Source organism: Oncorhynchus keta, chromosome 27 (assembly GCF_023373465.1).
Source record: "Oncorhynchus keta strain PuntledgeMale-10-30-2019 chromosome 27, Oket_V2, whole genome shotgun sequence".
Classification (NCBI taxonomy): Eukaryota; Metazoa; Chordata; class Actinopteri; order Salmoniformes; family Salmonidae; genus Oncorhynchus; species Oncorhynchus keta.
This window is the reverse complement of record NC_068447.1, coordinates 30886916-30904816: the sequence shown is the minus strand read 5'-3', so window position 1 is coordinate 30904816 and position 17901 is coordinate 30886916. Positions and strand designations below refer to the sequence as shown.

Here is a 17901-nt window from a genome sequence, read left to right as displayed (position 1 = left end):
TTGTACTGTATCTGTCGTTTTGCACCTAGAAACAGTTGCAAGTCCTGTCCAGGTGATAGCACAGTAAGGTGTTCTCTTAGCTTTAAAAACCAGCGAAGAAATATTAACTGGAAGTAATTGTATGACCTTTAGAAGAAGAAGGAAGCGTTTGAGTCTTCCGGTTGTCCAAGATTGCGCGGAGTATATTTCAGGTTTGTTTAATAATTTGTAATGCAAAGAATTAAAAAGTTCAGTTAACCCACTTCAGATTTATTGAGAGGAGTCGGATTTCAATTATAATTTTCTCCTGGAAAAAAACAAACCTAATGTCATCAGCTCCTTAATTTCTCGCCAATGCTAATGTTAGCTTATTAGCATACGTTAGCACCTGACCAGAGCTTCTCTATATATATATGGCTCTGACTGCAACGGACTAGCTTACTAGTTACACGACGCATGCAGCTAGGTACACTTTCAGATGTTAACTAACGACCGCCACGGGTTAGTATACAGTAGCTACTAGTAATTGAGAATTTTGCTTACGCTAGCTACCGTTAGCTGTACGATATAGTACGTTAATTGGTATCACGTAACGTTTAGAGTTGGTTTATTTATGACAACGGGCCTAGCTAGATAACTAATGAATTAAAGCTAATTATGCTGTATACTTATAATGTAAGGAGTGTCGGCGAGTAATATTTCATAGATTCAGTTCACATTTAGCATTACACAGTGCGGTTTCACGCAACGTGTGTGTAGATCTCTCTATTTGACTTGGACGTATGACTTCTCTCCCCCTTCTATCACACCGACGTTTTCCTTCCATTTTGGGATTTATTTTTATTTTGTACCAGTGAAACTGCTATGGATAAGATACGAGGCGCTACTCAGGTAACAACAGAAATTATAGGCTTACAAACTTGAGCCTCCTCTCCCATACAACCCTTATACGATGGGACCTTTTTTTCTATATCCTGGGCAAGACCCATCTTGACTATTATAACCCATCAAATTCTTATTCGTACAACCCTCTTGTCCCGAGGTGTGAAATAGTGTGTGTAGCTATGTACACCTTTGCGCAAATCATGAAACGCATGCATTGAACTGTGGAATGTATTGTCCAAAGGCTAAATGCAGGCCTACATCACCTAATGAATATAAATGAAATATTTGCACATGAATACCACAGTTGCCACTAACATGACACCAGTGCACACTGCTCTTCCATTGCCCTCCATGTTAGTCTGAAGCAGGGGGTCTCTGTCTCTGTAGCAGGCGGCGAGCGGGTGCTGATGGGGGACGAAAAGGACACCTGGAAAGTGAAAACACTCGACGAAATTCTGCAAGAGAAGAAACGCAGACGGGAGCTGGAGGAGAGTACGGAGCCCAAACGTCTGAAAAATGTAAACGGAAGAGAGATTCTGTGGTGCCCCAAACTGACCCTAGTACCCCCTATACACTTGGAGAGATCTGAAAAAAGATTGGGATAAGGAATGTGGAAATGGCTCCACCTTTCCCCCTGATAAACTAGGTGAAATGTTTGCCATATTGCTTACACACATCCGATAGCTCAGATCTCCACCTGACGATGGTCTAGGGTTGATTTGGGGCATATTGTTTCTCTTCCCCCATCAGAGGATGCTGGTTCCCATTTTGATTAGATCATGTTTATCGAAATGTATCACAGACTAGAGCTATACCTGTACCAGTGACTCAATCTTTATTGTAATCTTACCATATGTGCAATCAATCATTGTTATGGTTACCATACTGTTTTTTTCCCCCTACATGTTTTTTGGTGGGAATGCGTATAATGTCCCCTCTTTCTCATGTCTTGTCCAGTGCGTTCCGTGCCCTGTTCCACAGACGGATGATCGGGAAGCCAAACGGGACACTCCGGAAGAAGGAGAACTACGGGATAAAAAAATGGAAATAACAATCCGGAATTCCCCGTACATACGGGAAGATTCCACCGAGGACAGGTAAAGAGGATACGAAAAAAGAGCTGTGGGAATTAGGGTCACGTTCAGGCGGGCCAGATAATGGAGAAAAAAATGTTTCAAAACTGAACTTATTCCTTTTGAATACATTTTCTCCCATTTTTGTCCCAACTGAACGCCACCCTGCTATGCACAGGGGCAGCCTGTTTGTTGAGTCGTTGGCACTAGACAGTCTTCCCAATTCCAGGGGAGAAGAGGATGAATCGCTGGCAATAAAGCCTCCCCAGCAAATTACCAGAAAAGACAAATCTCACCACAGAAAGGAGGAGAAAAGAAAGGACAAGAGACGCCGCCGCAGTCACTCTGCTGAAGGAGGTATGTTGCCATCCTGGGACGTGTATCTCTGTAGAATGCTTCATAGGGACTGGATCATGTAGTGTTAAACTGTATTTATGCATAATGTAGCACCTATTAGCACTCTATCACATTTTGTATTTATCACAGCAGCAGGGAAACGTGTTCGGCCCAAAGACAAGGACAGGGAGAGTGAGCGCAGAAAGCGGCAGTGGGAGGAGCAGGACAAGGCCCGGCGAGACTGGGAGAGGCAGAAACGCAGGGAACAGGCCAGAGCACAATCCCGCAGAGAGAGGTGACCACCGACTACTGTGACCATACACACACAAAGTTGGGTGTATTAGCGTGGATTGTATTAGCTAATATGTACAACAGAACAAATCACTTGTGTTCAAACGTATGAAGTTCTCAACATGTCTGTTAATCAGCGGCATCTCATATTGTACACCTCTATCAGAATATGACCCCCAAGAGTGGGGCAAGTTGGAACAAAAGTTTCAAGAGCAAAGACTACCCAAAAAATACATCAGCATTTTTTTATTAATGCGTATCGCCTCACTATCTTGTGATGTCATATTGCTTAGTCTACTTTTAATCTTGCAGATCTTCAAACAATCACTGCTCAGTCATCACGTTTACTGTGCAGTTACCTGTCACACTGTATACTGTACTCTTCCCTGAAGCAGACATTAACGGTGTGGGGTGGGTGGCTTTTGGGTTTCTGGAGAGCTCCTGACAGGATTCCCCCGTCTTCCCCGGACTACAGGGACAGGTTGGAGCAGGTGGAGCGCCAGCGCGAGAGGGACCGCAAGCTCCGCGAGCAGCAGCAGAAGGAGCAGCGTGAGCAGAAGGAGAGGGAGAGAAGGGCAGAGGAGCGCCGGAAAGAGCGTGAGGTGCGCCGAGAAGGTCAGGCTTCACAAATGCATATTCGCACACACAAGGTTAAAGTTTTTGCTTTAGAGTGTGTGTGAGTGATGTATGTCTTTTGATGTATGTAAGGGCACACTGTTGGTGAAGGAAGCTCAATCTGTTGTCCCCCTCTGACAGTTCCGTCCCACCACCGTGCGCTGCCCGATGAGTACGGTGATAAGCCCAAACAGAGCCACCGCAGTCGCAGTCCCAACCCCAACCAGACTCCCCGGGATAGACTGGAGCAAAACAGCGAGCCACACAGAACTGGTGGTGAGACTAACCAATCAAGTTGTTTTTAGAAAATATTGCTTTGGTGGTAGTTAGCTTCAAAATAAATTAAATCCATGACTTATAATGGGGTGCTCGTGTTTGTTGTCCAGCGGCAAAGGATGAAAAGCCTGAGGACAAGGACCTTCTCTCTGACCTCCAGGACATCAGTGACAGCGAGAGGAAGACCAGTACAGGAGAGTCCTCCTTAGGTAGACACACTCATTTACAGTCGCAACATACCCCACTGTCACTTTACACCAGATTGGCATAACAAAAAAGGAATGAAAACAAAGCACACTCCTACTGATGTTTAATCAGTAATGGAGTTCTGTTATAGATATTCAGTCAAGACACTTCTCCTTGTGTTATGTTAATGTGGGTAGTTTGGCGGTGACACGGAGTGGATTTTTCTTTCCTAGGTTCAGGGTCAGGCTCTGATGAGGAGGAGAATGATGATGGATCTAGCAGCGAGGGAGAGGAAGAGGAATCGGGTTCGGGCTCAGGAGAATCTGACCAGACTGCAGGTCTGCTGAATTTATGTCTCTCTGTTATTGTGATTGTGTGTGTGATCGTGCGCATTTCTTATCCCGGACTACCATTACGGTGTTGTCACGGTGACATGGCTTGGACCCACCCATTGTCTGTGTTCCAGGTGACGTGAGTGAAGATGAGCGGTCTGAGGAAGAGTTTGAGGAAGAAAGAGTGAACAGCAACCATATTGCCCCAGGTAGGCATTTCGTACTCCATTTGTCTGGTGGCAGTCATTTGAACATGTATTATTATGTCATGTCTAAGAGTAAAGTTTGTTTTGACTGGTTTTGAAGCTTGTTTATCTAAAAATGTTAGGAGGTATTCTCAACCAGCTGCTATATGCTATTTTGTTCTGTTTCTATAAGTTATAACTGCCCCCTCATTAACCATCCCAGTGCCTGAGTCCCGATTTGACCATGACACTGAGGAAAGTGGAGAGGAGGAGGAGGAGGAGGAAGAGGACGAGGAGGAGGAAGAAGCAGGGGGGGGAGATGTCACCCCCCAGTCGGTGTCTCACTCCCACTCAGCCACCCCTGAACTTGAGGAGAACTACATCCCTGACTCCCCTCCCATCTCCCCGGTGGAGCTAAAGAAGGAGCTGCCCAAGTACCTGCCAGCTCTACAGGTCTGTTTGGCAGCACACCACACCTGTGTCAAATACGTGTTTGTTTTATTTCAAATACGTGTTTGTTTTATTTCAAACACCTGAGGTGCGCTTGACCTAGCTTACCATGTATATTGGGGCCCATTAGAATATTCCAAGAAATGCTCAAGTATTTAACAGAAAACAAAAACATATTTGACCCAGACCTGTACACACATGCAAATCGTATAGAGACGTATTAATTGACATTGGTTTTCCAGGGGTGTCGCAGTGTCGAGGAGTTCCAGTGTCTAAATCGTATCGAGGAAGGGACCTACGGTGTGGTGTACAGGGCCAAGGACAAAAAAACAGGTACAGTGCATTCGGAAAGTATTCGGACGCCTTCACTTTTTCTACATCTTATTACTTTACAGCCGTATTCTAAAATTGATTATATCAATTGTTTTCCTCATTCTACACAAAGAAATTGCAAATGTATTAAAAATTGAAGAACAGAAATACCTTATTTACATAAGTATTCAGACTCTGCTATGAGACTTGAAATTGAGCTCCGGTGCATCCTGTTTTCATTGGTCATCCTTGAGATGTTTCTACATCTTGATTGGAGTCTACCTGTGGTAAATTCAGTTGATTGGATATGATTTGACAAGGCACATACCTGTCTATATACGGTCCCACAGTTGACAGTGCATGACAGAGCAAAAACCAAGCCATGGGGTTGAAGGAATTGTCTGTAGAGTTCCGAGAAAGAATTGTCGAGGCACAGATCTGGGGAAGGGTACCAAGAAATGTCTGCAGCATTGAGGGTCCCCAGGAACACAGTGGCCTCCATCATTCTTAAATGGAAGAACTTCGGAACCACCAAGACTTTTCCTAGAGCTGGCCGCCCGGCCAAACTGAGCAATCGGGGAGAAGGGCTTTGGTCAAGGAGGTGACCAAGAACCTGATGGTCATCTGAAAGATCTCCAGAGTTCCTCTGTGGAGATGGGAAAACCTTCCAGAAGGCCATCTCTGCAGCATTCCACCAATCAGGTCTTTATGCTAGTGCACAGACGGAAGCCACTCCTCAGCGGCAGGGACTGTGAGACAAGTCGGGAAAGATGAACAGAGCAAAGTACAGAGAGATCCTTGATGAAAACCTGCTCAGGACCTCAGACTGGGGCAAAGGTTCACCTTCCAACAAGACAACGGACCTAAGCACACAGCCAAGACAACGCAGGAGTGTATTCGGGACAAGTCTCTGAATGTCCTTGAGTGGCCCAGCCAGAGCCTGGACTTGAACCCGATCAAACATATCTGGAGAGACCTGAAAATAGGTGTGCAGCAACGCTCCCCATTTAACCTGACAGAGCTTGAGAGGATTGGCAGAGAATGGGAAAAACTCCCCAAATACAGATGTGCCAAGCTTGTAATCGCTGCCAAAGGTGCTTCAACAAAGTACTAAGTAAATGGTCTGAATACTTGTCATTTTTTTATTACATTTGCAAACATTTCTAAAAACCTGTTTTTGCTTTGTCATTATGGGGTATTGTGTGTCAATTGATGAGGGGAAAAAACAAATCAATTTTAGAATAAGGCTGTAACGTAACAAAATGTTGAAAAAGTCGAGGGGTATGAATACTTTCACTGTGGGCTACCTTGCAATCGATTTTCAACCCTTGGACTCGGACACACACTAAAACACACCTTTCCCTTTCAGATGAGATTGTGGCCTTGAAGCGTTTGAAGATGGAGAAGGAGAAAGAAGGTTTCCCCATCACGTCTCTGAGAGAGATCAACACCATTCTGAAGGCCCAGCACCCCAACATCGTCACTGTCAGGGTGAGGAGCATAGAAATACATATTGGTATTCTATTTCTATGGTGAGCGGCACACACCTGATTTAGAGGAACCCCCCCCAATATTTAGACATTTGTTTTGTTTAGCTCCTTTCATCTGAAAGTGTAGCACAAATTCAAGTTAAAAAATTGATAAACGAGCAATGTATACTAGTGATAGCTGAACTCGTACTTCATCCCGTTTTCTCCCATGTTAGGAAATTGTTGTTGGAAGCAACATGGACAAGATCTACATTGTTATGAACTACGTGGAACACGACCTGAAGAGCTTGATGGAGACCATGAAACAGCCTTTCCTGCCAGGTAATTTTGTGGGCTACAGTTTGAGTTGGACTACATGCGGTATGCAAATGTCCACCAGCCATTTTCCCATATCATGTGGCTAGGTAAGTGGTACTCTGTTTGGTATAGAAATGAAATGTGTTCTCTGGTGTGTTCCCTTTGTTTACCTAGCAAATATTGTCATGCTTCTGTGGTGAGCATACTACCAAAAGGGTTAGTACTTCGTCCCAGACGATGTGGTCTGGGGTTTAAAGGATTGTTCTAATGTTTATAAACTCATGTCTCTTGTTTCCTCTTTTTCTTTGGCCTCAGGTGAAGTGAAGACCCTGATGATCCAACTGCTGCGAGGTGTTCGCCATCTCCACGACAACTGGATCCTCCACCGCGACCTGAAGACCTCCAACCTGCTGCTCAGTCACAAGGGGATCCTTAAGGTGCCATAGATGTCTTGTTTTGTATTATGCTATGTCCCATTTATATTAAACCACTGTGGGTTGGGAACTTCCGATGAGGATTAGGTCATCCATGGCTCGGATAAAGTAATTCTAGGCTTTTTGATGACAACAAATAATGATGTTAATGTGTGTGAGAGGGTGTGCTTGCCTCATAGGCATCTTTGAAATGTTTCTTGCGCTCTTCTAGGTGGGGGACTTTGGTCTGGCCCGTGAGTATGGTTCTCCCCTGAAGCCCTATACACCTGTGGTGGTGACACTGTGGTACCGCTCTCCAGAGCTGCTGCTGGGAGCCAAAGTGAGTCAGAACTTGATCTGGAATAAGTTTACCCTCCCCAAATCCTAATGATGAATGAGATTACACACCTGTATTCGGAGACACAAGAATACTGTCAGAATACCTCTGGTCTACAAAGACGCAATGCAACTGAGTTAAAATGTCTCAAACATCAAAGACCCTCTACAGTCAAAATGGTGCCATTCTAAACCCTAAACAAGTCCCTGCCTGACTGTGAACCTTACCACACCCAGACATCACAACACATACTTCGTACACCTTCAAATATTGTAGAAGTATGGTTCTGAACATATCCCAAGACTACATACACATAGCACCAAGTCAAAGCTTGTCCTCACCCAGACTAAACACTCCAACCCAGACTCATGTAGTGCTGTCTGTTCCTTGGAATACTGTGGTGTTTTTCTCTCCACAGGAGTACTCCACAGCTGTGGACATGTGGTCTGTGGGCTGCATATTTGGAGAGCTCCTTACCCAGAAACCTCTCTTCCCTGGAAAATCTGAAATCGACCAAATTAACAAGATATTTAAGGTTAGCTAATTTTGATCAAGAAGTCCCATTTTACTTCAAACTGTCTGGAACGTAATAGCACTTTACCCCACTCCTACAGTACCAGTCAAAAGTTTGGACACCGCAACTCATCCCAGGGTTTTTCTTATTTGTACTATTTTCTACATTGTAGAATAATAGTCAAGACATTAAAACTATGAAATAACACATGGAATCATGTAGTAACCAAAAAAGTGTTAAACAAATCAAAATATATTTAAGATTCTTGAAAGTAGCCACCTTTTGCCTTTGACAGCTTGCACGCTCTTGGCATTCTCTCAACCAGCTTCACAAGGTAGTTACCTGGAATGCATTTCAATAAACAGGAGTGCCTTGTTCAAAGTTAATTTGTGGAATTTCTTTCCTTAATGCGTTTGAGCCAATCAGTTGTGTTGTGACAAGGTAGAGGTGGTATAAAAGAGATGTATTTGGTAAAAGACCGAGTCCATATTATGGTAAGAACAGCTCAAATAAGCAAAGAGCAATGACAAACCATCATTATTTTAAAAGATGAGAGTCAGTAAATCTGGAACATTTCAAGAACTTTCTTCAAGTGCAGTCGCAAAAACCATAAAGCGCTATGATGAAAATGGCTCGCATGGGGATCGCCACAGGAAAGGAAGACCCAGAGTTACCTCTGCTGCAAAGGATAAGTTCATTAAGAGTTACCAGCCTCAGAAATTGCAGCCCAAATAAATGCTTCACAGAGTTCAAGTAACAGACACATCTCAACATCAACTGTTCAGAGTAGGCTGCTTGAGTCGGGCCTTTATGGTCAAATTGCTGCAAAGAAACCACTACTAAAGGACACCAATAAGAAGAGACTTACTTGGGCCAAGAAACACGAACAATGGACATTAGACCAATGGAAATCTGTCCTTTGGTCTGAGGAGTCCACATTTGAGATTTTCTTTTGTGAGGCGCAGCGTATGTGACTGGATGATGTCCGCAAATGTGGTTCCCACCATGAAGCATGGAGGAGATGTGGGGGTGCTTTGCTGGTGATACTGTCTGACTTATTTCGAATTCAAGGCACACTTAACCAGCATGGCTACCACCGCATTCAGCGATATGCTCTCCTCTGGTTTTCAACAGCACAATGACCCAACACACTTCCAGGCTGTGTAAAGGCTAAGAAAGATAATGATGGAGTGCTGCATCAGATGACCTGGCCTCCACAATCACCCAACCTCAACCCAATTGAGTTTGAGATGGACCACAGAGTGACGCTAAACTAGCCATCAAAATCAAGTCAAATTGTATTTGTCACATGCGTCGAATACAACAGACCTTACAATGAAATGTTTACTTACAAGCCCTTAACCAACAATGCAGTTTTAAGAAAATAAAATGTGTTAAAGTATTTACTAAGGAGAAACAATAAAATAACAGTAGCGAGGCTATACACAGGCTATATACAGCAATGGTTAGTTGAGGTAATATGTACATGTAGGTAGAGGTAAAGTGGCTGCATGGATAATAAACAGAGTAGGAGCAGTGTACAAAATGTAAAAATGGGGGAGGGGACAAGGCAAATAGTCCGGGTAGCCATTTGATTAGCTGTTAAGTCTTATGGCTTGTTAAGAAGCCTTTTGTACGTATACTTGGCTCTGCTCTCTGCCACTGCTTGCCGTGTAGTAGCAGAGAGTAAGTCTTTGACTAGGGTGGCTGGGGTCTTTAGCAATTTTTTTGGTCCTTTCTCTGACACCACCGGGTATGGAGGTACTGAATGGCAGGAAACTTGGCCCCAGTGATGTACTGGGCGTACGCACTACCCTTCTGTAGTGCGTTGGAGCAGTTACCGTACCAGGCGGTGATGCAACCAGTCATGATTCGATCATGCAGCTTTATAACATTTTGAGGATCTGAGGACCCATGCCAAATCTTTTCAGTATCCCGAGGGGGAATAGTCATTGTCGTGCCCTCTTCGTGACTGTCTTGGAGCAATGTAGTTTGTTGGTGATGTTGCCACCAAGGAACTTGAAGCTCTCAACCTGCTCCACTACAGCTCTGTCGATGAGAATGGGGATGTGCTCGGTCTTCCTTTTCTGTAGTCCACAATCATCTCTTTTTTTGATCATGTTGAGGGAGAGATTGTTATCCTGGCACCACACGGCCAGGTCTCTGACCTCCCTATAAGCTGTCTCATCGTTGTCAGTGATCAGGCCTACTACTGTTGTGTTGTCAGGAAACTTAATGATGGTGTTGGAGTTGTGCTTGGCCATGCAGTCATGGGTGAACAGGGAGTACAAGAGGGGACTGAGCACACACCCCTGAGGGGCCTCTGAGGATCAGCGTGTTGTTACCTACCCTTATCACCTGGGGGAGGCCCGTCAGGAAGTCCAGGATCCCGTTGCAGAGGGAGGTGTTTACTCCCAGGGTCCTTAGCTTAGTTATGAGCTTAGAGGGCGCTATGGTGTTGAATGCTGAGCTGTAGTCAATGAATAGCATTCTCATGTAGGTGTTCCTTTTATCCAGGTGTGAAAGGGCAGTGTACAGTGCAATAGATCTTCTGTGGATCTGTTGGGGCGGTATGCAAATTGGTGTTGCTTGACTCGAAGCCAGCATAGAAGTTATTTAGCTCATCTGATAGGCTTGTGTCACTGGGCAGCTCGCAGCTGTGCTTCCCTTTTGTAGTCCGTAAAAGTTTTGCAGTTTTTTGATCTCCCCATAGGGTTGCAGAGTTAGGAATATAATATAGTTGGATTAAATGGATTTAATTTGACGTCACAATCTATTTTTCAGAAAGGGACTGCGGTTCAATGACCCAGTCTCTTTTAGACAGTGTGACATAACGGTCTTGTCTGTGGCGCTTGTCTGACTGGGCTCAACTGTAAAACTCGGATTAAAAGATGTGGTCTTGACTGTGCTCCAGTACTCCTCACTTAGCAGTTCTGAACATACCAGACAAAATGGTGACCACCCCTCATATACACATAATAACTATGTGTTGATGCGTGTTCTCACCAGGACTTGGGGTCGCCCAGCGAGAAGATTTGGCCGGGCTACAACGAGCTCCCTGCCGTGAAGAAGATGACTTTCACAGAGTACCCCTACAACAACATGCGCAAGCGCTTCGGAGCCCTGCTTTCAGACCAGGGCTTTGACCTCATGAACAAGTACGTCTACTCAACTTCAGACTTGCACTTACCCCTAACCATTTCAACCGCATGGTTAGTTACAACACCATTCATTACTAACCTATTTAAAAAACCTGACTTGACTCACCTTTACACCAAACCTCAGACTTACTTGAAATTCAACCTCAACTGAGCAGTGTATCTAAAGTGTGAGAATGCATTTTTTGTTGTTGTACCTAATTCTTAATTATCCATCAACCTGAAAGACTATTGTGTGTGTGTGTCTGCCAATGTGGTCTTTACTCTTTCAGCGGGGGGTTTAACATCAGCGTTGCTATGCCTTGATGTAATGTGTGTCTGCTGTCAGGTCTGCCCTGTGATATGCTCCACATGTCTTCTGCTTCAGTCACTGCACTCTTGGCAAGCTGACTATAAACAGGATGGAGAAGTAGCGTTTTGGCGTTGCATCAAAGTACCTCAGCCCTCCTCCAGACCTGTATTTCATTTCACAGCTTTGTTTTTTTTTCATCTTCGCTTGCGTGTGTCTCACAACTGCATTAAAGCAGGGCCTATCATAAATGAATATGCTAGGATATTTTACACGCAACTGACCGAAGACTGAACACACTCGCATCATCGGCAAAGAAAAGTAGCAGGTGAGCCAGCAAGATGGAGAGAGGATGAGGGAGGCAGAAAGAACCGTGCGCATATGTCTTGGTAATCTGTATCTCGCATATTTACCAAAGTATCCTCAAGTTCACCTTTATTTAAATACACAACTTTCCCTAGGAATATGTTTTGTGATAACAGCACAGTGACTTAGTTTGTGAGAAATTAGTTAGCATTTAGAAGAAAGAAAAACATCTCAATTTAGTTTAAACATTCACACCCCTATCATTTGCGTCACACCTGTAATGGGTGGCCATGTATGGCCACGGGAGGGGTTGGGGTCAGCTTTTGGGTGAACTTTGACACCAGTCCAACTGAGTGGAATGCTGCAACAGTCACATGACCCAGGAAGTGCAATGACCCTCGGCCAGTGGCTGCTAGCCGTCTCATTAGACCCTGACCCCCTGTGAGCTATGTTTGGACTGGAGGCTGGACCTCCTTCAGCCGCAGAACTGAACTGGCGTAAGTCTATTCATTGAGTGTGTAGGCTTTCTGGGTGGACATGGCAGTCCTGTTTCAGTTTGGAACATCACACTCCTCCATGGCACCAGGCTGTAGGGGGGAGTTTAGTGCTGTGACCTGAATGATGACCTTGCAGATGAAGTATGCATCTCAGTTAGGGATGTCCCTGAAAAAAAAAAAAGTTATTTTGACCAATCCATTGGTATTTTTTCATATATTGACACATCCTATGTGTTTTAATCAAATCAACTATATTCACTGAGCTTGTCTGATGCTTTAAGCACACTGTTTGATTAAATAATTAAGACACACAAATGACTAGAGGGAGTCCAACCAGCAATTGATTTGATTGTGCTGGGCTTGCTGTGTAAAAATAAGACGGTGACTGACCAGCACCCGTTGTCTTTCTCCTCCCTGTTGCAGTGACCACCATTGAACATCAGTGTTTATCACGCTGTCCGTGTTACTGAAGTTGCAACATAATTAGACATTTCTGACTGAAAAAAAAAATCATTTGTTTAGGAAAAATATTCCTTATTCCCTCAAACCCGCTCTCTTTTACGTGACATGTGTATGCATCGCGTGCATGTGACCGACTAGCTATTCACACAGGATTAGTATTACTAGAGAATGTTTTATGTAATTATTACTCCATAATGTCCATTATTCCAGAGGACAATTCAGACGTGATTCTATTTCCAAATTGCCCCCTGTAATTATTATTTTTTGATATATTGACAGTTATGACGGAGGTTTTTATTCTAGCCGTGCATATACAGTATTTCAACATGTCCAGGTGATAACTCAAGCTTGGTTTGGTTTAGAAACCATCTTTTGTGTGATGTCGCAATAATATTTAAATTGAGGAAGTGTGATCATAATCTTTAGGATATTTTAGCATTCCGCAGTACGTTCTAAATGCCTCCCAGCCTTCAGATGTGAGCTGAACAGTGCAGCTGCACTTGCGATGCATTTTAAATCTATGGATGAGAAAGTCTTACGCTTAGATCACACCTAGAGTCACTGCTCAATAGTATGCAGCATCATCTGGATATGTATGCAACAAAAGTTCAACATTCACCTTCTGCTACCAGTTCTGTCAAGCCATATAAGCATACAGTTTGACGCATACGCTCGATAAATCCAACGTATGCACCACACTGAACGCACTGCAACTGCGTCTGCAAAGCAAACACAGCGTTTAATTGGAAATGAATGTAATTCTGGTGTACCAAAATGTAATGACTTTGGCAGTGTGATTTTAAGGGTGAATTTTAACATGAAGGGTTGCATTAAATAGGCACAATTTTGATGCATTTGGCAATATTCAATTAATATGCACCAAACATAAACAAAAGCATTCACTGTAAACATTGATAGGCTACATGTCGGCCATTTCAAAAATAATTTGTGAACTACTTAAATTTATCGACTCAGTTATTGTTTTCATGCGCAGAACCGCAAGCAACACCTGTCAAACGTTCTCACCTGTCAAGACATTTCTCTCAAAACACAAGGATGTTGATTAGCACAGGTCTAGTATTATATGAGAGGACTTTGGAGTTTGACAAAGAACAGTAGGCTATTCTGGCTGGAATTGTTACTCTCCTGCCATGTAAAAATTACTGACATGGATTCAAACGGAACTAAAATTACAGATGTGGTGTTTTGTGCTCGTGCACAATTTGTTACCCGACCTCCCCATTAAAACTAATCCAGTCCGAATAGGGCACAATGGGGCCTGACCTATATCATAAAATCCTACTAATAATAATACTAGTAATAACAATAAGGAGATCAAGAAAAAGGAGCGATATTTATAATAACATTTTGGAACCATGTAAACACTAAATGATAAATAATACCACAGAGGCTGTTCTAAGGGAACGTGTAAATCATTTATTACAGCAAAGATTGTTTTTTTTTTTTTTAAGCTGAATTTGTGAAATTGTTTACTTGATATGTTGCATGAGGGTTGGCGCTCACGGAATCAGTAGGCTATTAAACAAACAGGCAACAGAAGCAGGACCTGTCTTATTTCTGTAGATATATGAGCGTCTGCTAAATGACGTAAATGTAAATATATAGGCATATTTAACAGAGGTCTATAATCAATAACCTCATTAAGTTGGGGCTTTCTCTCATTTTTCATCAACAAGTCAAGGGCTGTTTTCTCGTCTCATTCTGCTGCTGCCTCCGCACATTTTTGTTCTAAAATAATATTATTTGTGTTAGTGTTGTACCATTGTTCTTATGTAATGTAACTGTATACAGTTTCAGTAGCATATGTTGTAGACTGATGCGACTGGGCCATCCTCACAGCCTCCACAATAGATCAGTCCACTCACAGGCGCAAATCAGACAGGTGTGTTGTACACAATACTTTATTTAAAACATTTTTTGCTACTGCTTAGTTAAATAAATCATGGTCGATCAAACAATCAACCAGTCGACTAAATAGGGTCAGCCCTAATCTCGAGTTTAAAGGGGACTTCTTCTCATCGGCTTCTCTCCAACTTCTCCGATGTAAAATAACTCTTGGAAGGCGTTCAATTCAAAACAACTTTATTAATCGCGGAAGGTCAATTTCATTGTCAGGCTTGTTGCTTTCACTTACCCTATGTGTTCAGATGAGATGAGGGAGAGGACGCCGCTTTAGACTATGGAGAGGGACCCCATGTGCTCTATGAAAGCTTTAATGCAGAAGTGTTTTGAGTGACCTCTGCCACCCCTGGCCTTGACTTTTTCCCTTTCCCCAAGGTTCCTCACCTATTGCCCCAGCAAGAGGATCCTGTCGGATGAGGCACTGAAGCACGAGTATTTCCGGGAGACGCCGCAGCCCATCGACCCGTCCATGTTCCCCACCTGGCCCGCCAAGAGCGAGCAACAGAGGGTGAAGAGGGGCACCAGCCCGCGCCCCCCCGAGGGAGGCCTGGGCTACAGTCAGCTGGTGAGGCTGGGTTGAACTCTACATCCATATGTTGACCAGGGTTTAACATCTGAGCTCAGTTTCTGTCATACACAGATTATAGACCTACAGCACTCTAGTCGAGACATCCTCCCACTGCTTACTACTTCTGTTTTCAAGAATACATTATTTCCGTGGCATAACAGCAATGTACCTCATCAGCTAACGTGTGTGGCTTGTCGTCTCTCCAGGGTGACGATGACCTGAAAGACACCGGCTTCCATCTGACCACCAGCAACCAAGGGGCTTCTGCTGTGGGCCCAGGGTTCAGCCTCAAGTTCTGAGCTGCACATGGAGGACAGGACACCCTGTGTATGCAAAAAGAGAAACTAGCATGGTCACCTGACCAGACAATGAATCATGGGACATGTAGGTTTTAATGTGGCTGGGCTTATTGTGGGAATGACCTCCGGTGTCAGGGGTCAGCTTACTGCCCTCACTGTGAACCTGTGAGGGTACAGACTGGTCATGACATGAACAACGGACAAATCCGCTTAATGTCTCTTTCCGTTTGGATGAATCCCAACAGTTAAACAGTCACTTCTTTTAACATTCTCGACTCTTGACAAGTGCATCGAAACCAAACTACAATTTGTCAGTAGCTTAGCTCATGTTGGCTTTTTGTTTTGTTTTCCGTCTTTTTTTTACACTGCGGAAAAGGACCAGATTTTAAGTGGTTGGTATTTTTTGAGTACTGGAGCTACTGTATAATAATGAAGCAGCGTTAGATCCATGTCAATCCATCATATTGTAAGGACTTAACTGTGTGACTGATGGCTAACATACCAGGACATGTTTTTGCTAGAAATAAAATGTAAAACTCTTTTGCTGGCATTTATAAATGCTGTCTGAGCTAAGCAAACAGCACCACACACTGCCTGCCAAAGAAAAAAAGAAAGGACGTCGAGTCCAACAAAAATTCCAGCCTTGAACCCGGCTCTATAGTAACCGTCCAAGAGTGATGTCCTCCTTTGCCCTGCACACTGTCTCAGCACAATTCAGGGGAAGGAGCCCCTGATTGTCTTTGTTATTGAAGTGGCTCATGATTTTTAGGACTAAACCATCAAGTTATTTGATTTCTAGCTAGAGGAAAATAAAACTTACATTCTCATTCTTGGGATACGGCTGGCTGCTCGGACTGGAACAGTTGAAAAACTTTCCCTCGTATGGGTACTCCTTAGAATCAGCAGAAATGTACATGCATTAATCAGTTTATCTGCAAGTCCCCTCTAAAGCCCTTCTGTGGAGTATTACACCTGTGTCAAATGAGTAGGCAAAGCATTGTGGCCACCTAAAGGATAACTAAACTAGCTGGATGTCGTAGGTGTTTCATATCTAAATAAAGGTCGAAAGAGTTCACATGACTGCAAACAATGTTTTTGGTTTGCGCATTTTCGATCCAGAGCATCCCAAATATGGTGACATGTCTGGTGAGTATGCGGGCCATGGAAGAACTGGGACATTTTCAGCTTCCAGGAATTGTGTACAGATCCTTGCGACATGGGACTGTCCATTATCATGCTGAAACATGAGGTGATGGCGGCAGATGAATGGCACAACAATGGGCCTCAGGATCTCCTCACGGTATATTTGTGCATTCTAATTAATGTAATTGTGTTTTGTTGTAAGTAGCTTATGCCTGTCCATACAATAACCCCACCGCCACCATGGGGTACTCTGTTTACAACGTTGACATCAGCAAACCGCTCTCCCACACAACGCCGTACATGCTGTTTGCATCTGAAACCGGGATTCATCTGAGAAAAGCACACATCTCCAGTGTGCCAGTGGCCATCGAAGGTGAGCATTTGCACACTGAAGTCGCTTACGGCGCCGAACTGCAGTCAGGTTAAGACCCTGTTGAGGACGACGAGCACGCAGATGAGCTTCCCTGAGACGGTTTCTGACAGTTTGTGCTGAAAGTTTCCAGTTGTGCAAATCCTCAGTTTCATAAGCTGTCCGGGTGACTGGTCTGACGATCCCCAGGTGAAGAAGCCGGATGTGGAGGTCCTGCGCTGGCATGGTTATAAGTGGTCTGCGGTTGTGAGGCCGGTTAAACGTACTACTAAATTTGAATAAATTACATTGGAGGCGGCTTATGGTCGAGAAATTTAACAGTTCTGGTGGACATTCCTGCAGTCAGCATGCCAATTGTACGCTCCCTCAACTTGAGACATCTGTGGCAGTGTGTGTGAGACAAAACTGCTCATTTTAGTGGCCTTTTATTGTCCCCAGCACAAGGTGCATCTGTTTTAATGATCATGTTGTTTAATCAGCTTCTTGATATTCCACACCCATTAGGTGGATAGATTATTTTAGCAAAGGAGAAATGCTCAAACAGGGATGTAAATAAATGTGTGCCCAAAATTTAAGAGAAATTAGCTTTTTGTGCATATGGAACTTTTCTGTGATCTTTTATTTCAGCTCATGAAACATGGAACCAACATGTTGTTTATACTGTAGGTGTCATGTATTGATGCAGTAGCTTTTAGAATGCATTACCCATGGCATAAAGTAGCCAGGCTAGTTACATTTATTTGAAATTCCTGGACAAAATTTAGAAAGGTTTGAGGCTACCCTGTGTCAGTGAGCTCTAACTTCCATGAAAAGTATATTGTTCACATAATATATAACAGAAACAATGCCAGCAGTGTATCGAATATTCCCTTGGACACAATGTAGTTTTACATCTAGATTCTATATACTACTTAC

The 17901-nt window shown here is 43.7% G+C and overlaps 1 protein-coding gene across 14 annotated transcripts; it reads left to right on the top strand.

The window, feature by feature from the left end:
• The first annotated feature begins 37 nt into the window (after positions 1 to 37).
• On the top strand, positions 38 to 16013 carry LOC118359798 (cyclin-dependent kinase 11B-like). Of its 14 annotated transcripts, none has more exons than XM_035738550.1 (21): positions 135 to 191; positions 834 to 870; positions 1252 to 1382; positions 1822 to 1961; positions 2116 to 2294; positions 2424 to 2568; positions 3001 to 3179; positions 3321 to 3455; positions 3566 to 3664; positions 3875 to 3979; positions 4108 to 4182; positions 4382 to 4611; positions 4851 to 4941; positions 6290 to 6411; positions 6626 to 6731; positions 7023 to 7144; positions 7353 to 7460; positions 7876 to 7992; positions 10981 to 11129; positions 14982 to 15171; positions 15381 to 16013. In XM_035738550.1, exons 3-21 carry the CDS (start codon positions 1272 to 1274, stop codon positions 15471 to 15473), a joined length of 2496 nt encoding a protein of 831 aa, XP_035594443.1. In that variant the 5' UTR covers positions 135 to 191; positions 834 to 870; positions 1252 to 1271; the 3' UTR covers positions 15474 to 16013. The 14 variants fall into 14 exon arrangements, with proteins under 14 accessions (XP_035594446.1, XP_035594442.1, XP_035594438.1 ...); XM_035738552.1 differs by having other exon boundaries at positions 162 to 191; positions 1255 to 1382; XM_035738551.2 differs by lacking the exon at positions 135 to 191 and adding an exon at positions 300 to 480.
• The last annotated feature ends 1888 nt before the right edge of the window (positions 16014 to 17901 follow it).

Coding starts and splice junctions, on each gene's coding strand:
- LOC118359798 (XM_035738543.2), top strand. CDS start 122: ATGACCTTTAGAAGAAGAAGGAAGCGTTTGAGTCTTCCGGTTGTCCAA. Junction 6,412..6,625: donor CCAACATCGTCACTGTCAGG/GTGAGGAGCATA, acceptor CTCCCATGTTAG/GAAATTGTTGTTGGAAGCAA. Junction 7,145..7,352: donor GTCACAAGGGGATCCTTAAG/GTGCCATAGATG, acceptor GCGCTCTTCTAG/GTGGGGGACTTTGGTCTGGC.